Genomic DNA, 11,014 nt, shown 5'->3' with positions numbered 1-11,014 from the left:
ATTTTCCAGCCACTCCTTCCGAATCGGGGCAGTAACTACAGCAGCTCAAAAAGGCCTCTCACAGCAGCAGATCCAAACTCTCGGTCGATGGTCATTGGACGCCTTCAAGAGCTATATCAGGACCAATAATTTTCACACAAAGAAAGCCCATCTAATTCTGATCAGTTAAATGAAATTTGATACTGCCGCCGCAGTGCCCTGCTCATTTTATACTGCCGCTTCAGTGCCCCGCTTAATTTGATACTGCCGCTTCAGTGCCCCGCTTAATTTGATACTGCCGCTTCAGTGCCCCGCTTAATTTGATACTGCCGCTTCAGTGCCCCGCTTAATTTGATACTGCCGCCGCAGTGCCCTGCTCATTTCTCATTTGATACTGCCGCTGCAGTGCCCTGCTCATTTCTCATTTCATACTGCCGCCGCAGTGCCCTGCTCAATTTGATACTGCCGCCGCAGTGCCCCGCTTAATTTGATACTGCCGCCGCAGTGCCCCGCTCATTTGATACTGCCGCTCAATTCGCTCCCGCAGTTGATACTGCCGACGCAGCGCTCTGCTCAATTAAATTCTGCCGCTGCAGTGCAATTTGATATTGCCGCCGCAGTGCCCCGCTCATTTGAAACTGCTGCCGCAGTGCCCCGTTCATTTGAAACTGCCGCCGCAGTGCCCCGCTTAATTTGATACTGCTTCCGCAGTGCCCCGCTCATTTGATACTGCTGCTGCAGTGCCCCGCTTAATTTGATCCTGCCGCCGCAGTGCCCCGCTCAATTTGATATTGCCGCCGCAGTGCCCCGCTCAATTTGATATTGCCGCCGCAGTGCCCCGCTCATTTGAAACTGCTGCCGCAGTGCCCCGTTCATTTGAAACTGCCGCCGCAGTGCCCCTCTTAATTTGATGCTGCCGCCGCAATGCCCCTCTTAATTTGATGCTGCCGCCGCAATGCCCCGCTCATTTGATACTGCCACCACAGTGCCCCGCTCATTTGATACTGCCGACGCAGTGCCCCGCTCATCTGATACTGCCGACGCAGCGCTCTGCTCAATTAAATTCTGCCGCTGCAGTGCCTGCTTAATTTGTTACTACCGCCGCAGTGCCTCCATCCGTCGTTTCGAGCCTAATGGCTTATTCAACATTGGACAGGGCTCTCCCTTCTGGTGCAGCAGAGCCATGACTCCCTTCGGTCGCAGCAAGAGCCCTCCATCTGTCGTTTTCGTTCATTTAAAACTGCCGCCGCAGTGCCCCTCTTAATTTGTTACTACCGCCGCAGTGCCTCCATCCGTCGTTTCGAGCCTAATGGCTTATTCAACATTGGACAGGGCTCTCCCTTCTGGTGCAGCAGAGCCATGACTCCCTTCGGTCGCAGCAAGAGCCCTCCATCTGTCGTTTTGAGCCCCATTTGCTTTTTCCACATCGCACAGGGCTCTCCCTTCCGGTGCAGCAGAGCCGCAGCTCCTTTCGGTCATAGTGAGAGCCTTCCATCTGACGCTTTAAACCACACCACGTATTCAGCTACAAGAGGGACTCTCCCTTCCGGTGCAGCAGAGCCGCAGCTCCTTTCGGTCATAGTGAGAGCCTTCCATCTGACGCTTTAAACCACACCACGTATTCAGCTACAAGAGGGACTCTCCCTTCCGGTGCAGCAGAGCCGCAGCTCCTTTCGGTCATAGTGAGAGCCTTCCATCTGACGCTTTAAACCACACCACGTATTCAGCTACAAGAGGGACTCTCCCTTCCGGTGCAGCAGAGCCGCAGCTCCTTTCGGTCATAGTGAGAGCCTTCCATCTGACGCTTTAAACCACACCACGTATTCAGCTACAAGAGGGACTCTCCCTTCCGGTGCAGCAGAGCCGCAGCTCCCTTCGGACGCAGTGAGAGTCCTTCACCCGGCCTTCCATCGTGCTCCTCATTCGGCGACAGGTAGGGCTTGCCATCCGACGCGGAGAGTCGCAGCTCCCGTTCAAGCACCGCATGACCCCTCCCAGTCGCCCTGCCGCCTCCTCGCACGCCCTACTTTTCTTCACGGCACGCATATTTTTGGGGGCTACTTACAATTTTCTCTCCGGCTACTGTCTCATGCCATTAGCTTCATTGGGGAGTTCTCTGGGTTCGGGCTTTAACCTGAGCTCGGAGCCCTCCCTCTGGACAGCACGCCAAATATGCTACTAATTGCTCAATCACATCATATGTTGGTGCAAACTCGTGAAATGACAAATGGAGTGAAGAAACATTTAGTTTTGACGCGTTATGTTTAGTTTAAACCGCTTGTTCGTGTCTGTGTACAGATATCAGAAGGATCCCAGCGTAAGGAACAAGTGGATAGTTTATCTTTAATGGCATCCCAGATCCTGTCTGTGGATTGTTCAAAGCATTTTGTTTTGTAAACGAGGCACAGTGTCATGGTTCACAAAGAAACATTTGTTGAAAGATGAAGCGGTACTACATATGACTGCAACTGCATCACAAACCGTAAATAAATGATTTAGTAATGCTTTGTCTGGAAATGACGGTTTTTTAAATTATGTTGTCAAAACACTCATGCAATAGCAATGGGGGCATTGATATTGTTTCCTATGCAATGAAGTTAACCATTCATAACAGTGGTGATTACTGACAAGCCTTAAAGGACCCGCCCCTTAAAACAGGTCGTTTTAGAGAAAGCGTCAGAATTGTATTTATTTGTTTTTTTTGTGTAAAAAAACTTTAACATTATAAGTAAACCTCAAGGAACATATTCAAATATTTAAAAAACCCATGTCATGACCCCTTTAACACATCGATCTGAAAAATCCAGACAAATGTGTTTATTGGGCTATGACCGTACAGTGTGAATTAGCCTTAAAAGGATGTCTTAAGTCTGTGGGCATCTGTGGGAATGTCAGCATCTTTCCTATTTTCTCAGGGTAATGGACGGTATAACAGAAGCTTGCATGAAGGGCGGGATTGAGGCCTGCTACTCTTCTGTCTCCTGTGCTTGTGCCCTATTGGGTGCATTAGATGAGCTCAGCCAGGGGCGTGGCCTGCAGCAAGATCAGTCCCGCATGCTGCTGCGGCGATTGGATGAGCTAAAGGAAGGGGTGGAGTCTATGCGCGAGTCTGTGGAACTCAACGAAGCTGACTTCCGCTGGCAACGGCGTGTGCTTTCTTCTGAGAACGCCGCCTGGGAGAGCAGCATCACTGAACGCAGCCCTGACATCAGCATCAGCGTCACCACAGACACAGGCCAGACCACACTGGAGGGGGACGTGGGTCAGACCACTCTGGAAGGGGAAATGGGCCAGACCACTCCAGAGGACTGCGGGGAGGAACCACGCCTATCTTCACCTTCTACCTGTGGAGCCGCGGCGAGAGCTCGCACGGATCTACCAGAATGTGTTCGAGACGGCGGCGTCCCAGAAGCCCCGTCCAGTACGGCCCCTCCTGATGTAGTGCAGCGCAGCCACGGCCTGGCCTACCCTGACATCACCAACTTCCTGTCTGTGGAGTCTCGGACACGCTCACACGGCTCACGCTACAGCGAAAGCAACTTCAGTGCGGACGAGCAGGAGCTGTCGCGAACAGAGTTCGATTCGTGCGACCAGTACTCCATGGCTGCAGAAAAGGACTCTGGACGCTCTGATGTGTCCGATGTGGGCTCTGATAACTGCTCTCTCGCTGACGAGGAGCAGACGCCACGGGACTGTCCCGGGCACCGTACGCTACGGACGGCTGCTCTGTCCCTAAAACTGCTGAAGAACCAGGAAGCGGACCAGCAGAGCGCCCGGCTCTTTGTGCAGTCTCTAGCTGCACTGCTGCCACGGCTGCTGGGACTGCACAGCACCACGGATATAGACGTGTCCCTGCAAAGGTTTTCATCCACCTTCTGTTCGGGACTGCAAGCAGGTAACAGGACGAGTGTTGTAGACAAGAATGAACGGGCAGTCTGCTTTAGGAATATGCTGGTATCAAATTTTCATGTTGCGATTAATTGCTAATGCTTTTATCACGGTAGGGCTGTCAAAATGACTGAAAAACTAAATTCTAATTTTCTACTTAAATATTATCAAAATTCAAATTTAAAAGGCATAATTTCAATTAGGGGGAAAAAGCTTTTGGCTTCTCTCCTGAGGCCACAAGAGGGTGCATCGAGCAAAATATTATGCACTTTTCTTCAAAGCGTAATAAAATAACACGACTATCTTTGGAAAAATAGTGCATAATGTTTATAAACCATATATAATTAATAAAGTTGCTTAAACCATTACAAAAAAAACAGCACCTTGCATGTATGTATAGTTTAATACAAAGGACCGAAAACCAATCACAAAGAGTAGGCTACTTTCTTCATTTAAAAACATGAGATGCAGTGGGATGGGGAAAAACCGCCATAACGTCTTTAGACATGTTTTTTAAAAGTTGAACTTGCAATAATTTTACATGGCTTTCTAAACATGCCGCTCTCTGCGAGACGCGAGTGCAATGCTGATAGATGTCCCTCTAGAAAATGTGATAAATATGCATTCTGTGTGAATGGCTTGGTTTCAGTTTTGACGTAAACAACATCTTCTCCACACTGATGCTCTCATTTTCCGCAATATATGAATGAACAACGTAGCAGCGCAGCATCTAGTGGGTTCAACTGGATAGGCTAACAAAAGCATTCAAATGCAATCAATGACACATACATCGTCATCGCATCTCGTGCGCCACTGATAAGGCTGCCTGACGGCTGATGCAGACCTTAAATTCGAATGCAACGTTTTTGCTCACATGTGCTCAGGGTGTGCTTGCAGTTAGATCATGTCAGCGTTGTGGCTCATACTTGAAGCAAAATTTTGCCTGAATGGTGATTAGATTCACTGTTTTGGATCGCTGCATTTAAACTGAGAATGCTCGTACGGAATGCCTTCGGTGTATGATAGAGTACAGTGTTTCCCCTAGGTTTACGGCTTTGGGGGGGTTGTGTTTTTTTCCGTTTAAATTTTTCTGGACTCCTTTTTAATTTAATTTTAGTAATCAAAAAGCATGTTTTATTATTTAAAATCATGAAACTTAAACAATTTAACATCAATTTATTAAAAGTTTAACAAAAATGACATGTTTAGGGCCCAATGAAATGTTTTATTTTTTCCAACCCTATGTTTTATTGTTACCAAATTCTGTGTTTTAATATGTCTAATTATTTGAAAGCATAAAAACATGTTTCATTTATTCTTTCAATAGCCTAATGATTTTTTTTTCCTCAGAAATTCTGTGTTGTGTATTTACATTTTTTAACGTCATTTAATTTCTTTTAATTAATGAAAATTAAACCAATTTTATTTTTGCAAAATAAAGGGGATTTAATATTACAATTAAAACATTGAATAAATATTGTATGATTATTCCTTAAAAATAAGGTTTTAATAATTTTAGTAGTAGTAGCCTATTACGTACATTCTACTGAACAATAGTAATATATTTCAGCCGCAATGTCTTCAAGTTAAACCGAACTTTTATTTTGACGGGTTGCTGTGAATACCTTTACATTCCTGTGTGTATATGATATGAGGATAGTTTTACTCAAAAGAAACGGTAAAATGCTCATGAAGTGACTCTCAGAGCAGTTCTGGAGATGTTGTTCATGTGTTTATTTCCTCATTAGTGAGACGGCAGATGTTAATATCACCGGAAGCACTTCAGTACAAGTAGTAAAAAAAAACGCGCGTCTGCACCATTCATTAACACATAGACACACAGAATTAATATTTAAATGGTCGTTTTGCGGCTTAATATTCACAAATAATAGTGGGAGTGTGAGTGTGCTCACTTGTGTGCGCATCGGGGCGGAACTCCGGCTCTGACCATGTAACGTAGAGACAAAAATGACATGCCGTCGTGTAAATAAGATAAGTAACATAAGGCTATTTAGTTTGTTTAATAAAATAACAACGTATAGACCTGTTCTATAGGAAAGGTAACTTTAAATGACTTGTGTTGTGATCTGGCGCTATAGAGAAAATCTAATTAACTTGACCTTCAAGGGGGGCGGGGGTGTCTTATTGACATGGACCGTAGTGTTGGGTCATTCTTGAAAGAATCTTTAATGTGACTCGGGAAGAACGAGTCATCTCGGGGAGTGATTTGTTCAGTCGCACATGCGCAACATCATATAGGTTCTGTACTGGAATTAGTCAAGTAGTTCACCTGGTTCGAGTCTTCGGTTTTTTCGAGTCACTCGTTCATCACGTGACAGCCCCATAGGTTTAACCAATGCAGTCTGAGCTGGAAAGAGAATTGATTAGTTCATCTCTCGAGTCTTCGGGTTTGAGTCGTTCATTCATCACGTGACAGCCCCATAAGCCCAAACACGAAGACTTGTCAGATAAGAGGTGAGGTGAGTTAATCATAGACTGAAGACTCAGGTAAACAATGAATTAATGTTTTCTGTTTCTTATAGCAGTTTTGTATTGTTTGTAGTGTGATCAACGTTTGCGTAAGTAGTAGATGTGTTAGGGAAGTAACACCTAACATTTTAATTATATTTTGTTAAAATGAACGAAATGACTCGAAAAAAGATTTGTTCATTTTGCTGAACAAGACTCAAAGGTCCGAGTCGGTAAAATGATCCGAACTTTCCATCACTAATGGGCCGCCCCCCTAATATAATGGCAGGGGAAACACTGGAGTAAACAGTAATAGCACGTGCAGCAGCGGCAGCCTCCCCCGGGTCCGAATGCCCATTCGTTATGGAGTTTTAATTGGCCTACTTCTAATAAAATGAAAGTAAAAAACACAAATAACATTTAGAATGTGTTTCTGATTAAATAAAGCAGTAATTGATGTCATAAAATCATGAGTATGTTTTGATTTAAAAGTCAGAAGCTATAGCTTCAAATAAAATCCCAAACATGACACTTTTAAATGAAATAAGCCATAAACAGTCCAACGCTCATGCATGATCCTACGCAGACGCTACAATTTGTATAACTCCTTTGCTTTAGACCATCTATAAATGTTCATGTCAAAAGAACTTCATTATTGTTCATATAATCCTAACAAATAAGTTCTTGTTAAAAACTAACCAAAATGAAAAATAATTTGCTTATAATTTCCAGACTTGGTGTAGGCTAAAAAAGAATTTAATTACAGAAAATGAGACATGCACACATTTGTTGAAACCTTTTTTTTTTTTTATGATCTTCACTGTAAAAAAAAAACACAGGTTATCTGTAGGTTATCAGGCAATGTCACTAAACTCAAAATGGCCAAATGTCAGTTACTTTTGTCAATCAGGGTAATTTATGAATGCTAAAGTGGAGCAACTGTTTAGTCAATTCCCCCTTAATTCACCCCAAAACTAAAAATTCTGTCATCTACATTTCCGCATATACAGTACATAGAGCACATTGGGTGAATGGAAGCTCCATTGTGCATGCTTGACCTGCGAGAATCAGTGAGGTTTCTTATCATGCGTCAAGCATGCGCGGTTGAGCTTCCATTTACCATATTTGATTTACTCAATGCATGTGTCCGTTCGTCAATGTTTAAATGTGAATAAAAACCTAAACTAAATCTGTTCATCATATCAAGTAATCATGTCTCTTAAACTTGAATTGAGCTAAATAATGACACTATTGTCTAGTTAGAGCCTGCTTTATAGTTGTTCCTTAATCAATGAGCTTTTTACAACATATCTTTATTTTGTTCGAAGATAAATGAAAGATATCAATTTGGAACTACTAACGTTTCATAGTCATATACTGACTATTAAACAAGTTAACATACTAAGTTGTTCACATACACTAAATACAGAAACTAAATACTGATATTGTTATTATACATAGTCTTATTGGCATAAGACCAAACTTTCAAATATTAGAGACACTTTAAGTTTATTGTTAAGATGTTTGTATGTGTGCAGTTGAAGGTAATGTGATGTTATTGTATGGTCTTGTAGGTGGGGTTCATTCTCCAGGTTTCGAGGGCAGTGAAAACCTGAGTTGTCAGGCTCTGATGAATGCAGATGGATTGTACCTGGTTTCCTATTATGCTCTACTGCTCAATCTCAAACTATGCTGCTGTGACTATTACCGCAGGAAACCTACATGTGCTCTGGTGTCTTTGGTATTCCTGCAATATTTTACCATAAATTCTACCATTATTTTACCAGCCCACACAATCTGATGGTGATGCTGAATGAGCTGTGTCTGTGTGTGCAGAAAGAGTTTGTGCGTCAGATCCAGAGCAGTGGCGTTCTGGTGGTTCTGTCTCAGGCCTGGATCGAGGAGCTCTACAACCAGGTGTTAGAGAGAAACCTGCTGGGAGAGGCGGGATACTGGGGCTCAGCTGAGGAGCAGTCCTTACCTCTCATCACCATGCTCACCGGTAATACTTATTTGTGTCAGATGAGCAATTAATGGTATAAATCCATTGTGTGAAGGAATAAATGTAAAAAACATGTCTTATTGTCTTCTTTGAGATTTATACATTCAGATGATATTTTTTTTTAGAAGCAATGTCTATCATTTTGAAAATGTTCAAAAGCGAATCTAGGTATATCGACCAATTATTTAAAAAATACACATACAGCCTGATACCACATTAAAATATATGATTCAAAGCTTAATTTAAACCTGTACGTAAACCAAAAGTCTGTTTGTTTAAGAAACATTTAATATTATGCACTATTTCTGAGCCACTAATCAAATGAACACATTTGTGAAATTGGATAAAAGTATAATTATGACATACGATAAAAATATAAAAAATAATATCAGTTTGGCTAACATTTGGCAATGTCACATGCTAAAGCCTTTAAATATCGATAATTTATGATTGTTTGCTAAGTTCTTAGTAAATCACCCTCAATATACTCAAAATGCACAAAAATATAAAATGTCTGATTTCTAAAGCAAATTAGTTTTCATGTATTTGGGATACTGGTGAATCAAAGGCTTAAAAAGGGGTATAGTGGCTAAAGTGTGGGGTTAGTTAATGTTAATGCAGGCATCCCCATATCTGAGCAGGGTTCCCACGCTTCTTGAAAGCACTTGAATTTCAGACATATGGATTCAAGGCCTGGAAAGTACTTGAAAACAAGCATAGGTCCTTGAAAGTGCTTGAATTAAATTAGAAATAAATTTTGTTTATGCAGAGATTAAAGTTTTGAGGGGAAAAGAAACATGTAGCGCATTGTTGTTATTGTTGTTCTGCCGGCACACCAAAAATCATTCCCGGCCACGGCTGCAGCTTCTCAGTGACAACATAGGGATGCATCATTCACACTCGGGTTATTAGCAGAGAACACAGAGCAGGACTTGAATTTTGGCGCAAGATTGCGACTATTAATAACAGTTGTACTCATTCCCGCAGGTTACGCGCTTATAATGCGATGACAGAACGTATCATTTGCACGTGCTTTTGAGTCTTGAGAACTCACTCGCCCGCTCTCATTTTCTGTGCGCCCACAGATCGCGATAAGGAGAGTGACAGATTTGAATAATTATTAAGGGAGTTTGCCAATGTAATATTGATTCAATACAACAGTTCAGTAAACAAGTACTGCCTGATTTTGCTCTATTTCTTTAACGAAAATAGTTCCAAATATAGTAACAGCTCAGCCACTTAGCATCTCTAAAAGCAAACACAGCTGAGTTTCATTCATTCAATGAAAGTGCGTTTTTGAACGAATCTAGTGAATCAGTGATTCATAATTACCCATTCATAAAGACAGTAATTTGCTTCATTCCTGAATGAATCAGCCGTTCGAACGAATCAATTGAATGAATGATTCAGTGATAAAATCAGTGACTTGTCGCCACCTGCTGGCGGATTTAGTTTCATTTTAGTGTATAATTTCAGTTATTTAAATCATTTAATATTTCTGTATTCACAATGTTATATTTAAAACCTTAATCTCCACATAAATGTATGAATTTAATTGCACTCATGCCACCTCTGAGCCTCATTAAACGTCTGAAAATGTACCTACAAGCCACTTTTGTGTTCTTCTGTGCCACAAATAAATTTATTAATACTTATTTCATATGATTTGTAACCTATTTGTCTTATTCTACTACTTATTATATTGTTTTAAATAGATAATTTAAAAAGCTTATAAACATACATTTTTGAATTTGACATAGATGAAAAAGATGCCATTACAAAGGTAAAAAGAAAATACCCCTGTAAGTCACTTTGAGTCAAATGTCACCTCATATTAGGTGCAAATAATTTTTTATTATTGATTTTTTTATTATTTTAAATTAGGAGGACAAGCACTCCTAATTACAAGATGAAGAAAAAATGCTTTTAAACTTGGTGTGTGACCGGTATGGCTGTGGAATGGGGTTTGGCTGGGGGTTTTTTTTTTTTTTTGCTTTAACCCCTGTTTATGGTGCTATTTCAAAAATGGTCCTATATGTTCTGCACTAATGATTGGGGGTGGAGATGGGATAGCGCGAAAAAAAACTTAGCGTGTGTTGTTGATGCGCAGCCTAGACCCTTGGGGACAATTTTCTTAAGCCTGCTCCCGCTGAATTTCTGACCATTACCACCCACTCCCGCAATGTATGTGTCCCGCTCCCACAAACATTCTAATATTGTATATTATTTTCTCACATCAGGGAGCCGCTATCAATATGCAGGGTATTGAAATCGCATTTGAATGAGCGCTCGCTGTTCACTTTCGATTTCGAGATCATGCGCACTCTGTGTAAAGGGAGCACATCTTACAGTGTGTGCATAATTATTAGGTACGTTGATATTCTGATCATATTTTTTTCCAAGCACATTTTACCAATTCCAAACCACATCAATCTTAATAACTACTATTATTTTAGTATTTAGTCATTTAGAATTGATATATAATTGTACATGAAGGCTGGAAATAAAAAAACTCATTAAGATGTGCAGAATTATTAGGTAAGTTTTCTTTTATGGATGATTTGAGCCAAAAAAGAGATTTAACTCCGACTGAGAAGTCAAAAATGATTAAATCCCCATGAGAAATATTAAAAACTAATGCAATACAGAAATGTCAAAGTTAAGGCATGACCATTG

The 11,014-nt window shown here is 41.5% G+C and overlaps 1 protein-coding gene across 1 annotated transcript in view; it reads left to right on the top strand.

Moving 5' to 3' along the window:
• Positions 1-11,014, top strand: part of arfgef3 (ARFGEF family member 3) — an 84,968-nt gene that overhangs the window by 19,788 nt on the left and 54,166 nt on the right. The window contains exons 8-10 of the mRNA XM_016254721.1: positions 2,895-3,874; positions 7,911-8,077; positions 8,173-8,338. Coding sequence (XP_016110207.1) covers positions 2,895-3,874; positions 7,911-8,077; positions 8,173-8,338 — 1,313 coding nt within the window. The remainder of the gene's footprint in view (positions 1-2,894; positions 3,875-7,910; positions 8,078-8,172; positions 8,339-11,014) is intronic.

This window comes from Sinocyclocheilus grahami, unplaced genomic scaffold (genome assembly GCF_001515645.1).
Source record: "Sinocyclocheilus grahami isolate Dianchi unplaced genomic scaffold, SAMN03320097.WGS_v1.1 scaffold1276.1, whole genome shotgun sequence".
NCBI lineage: Eukaryota > Metazoa > Chordata > Actinopteri > Cypriniformes > Cyprinidae > Sinocyclocheilus > Sinocyclocheilus grahami.
This window is presented reverse-complemented; position numbering and strand designations above follow the sequence as displayed.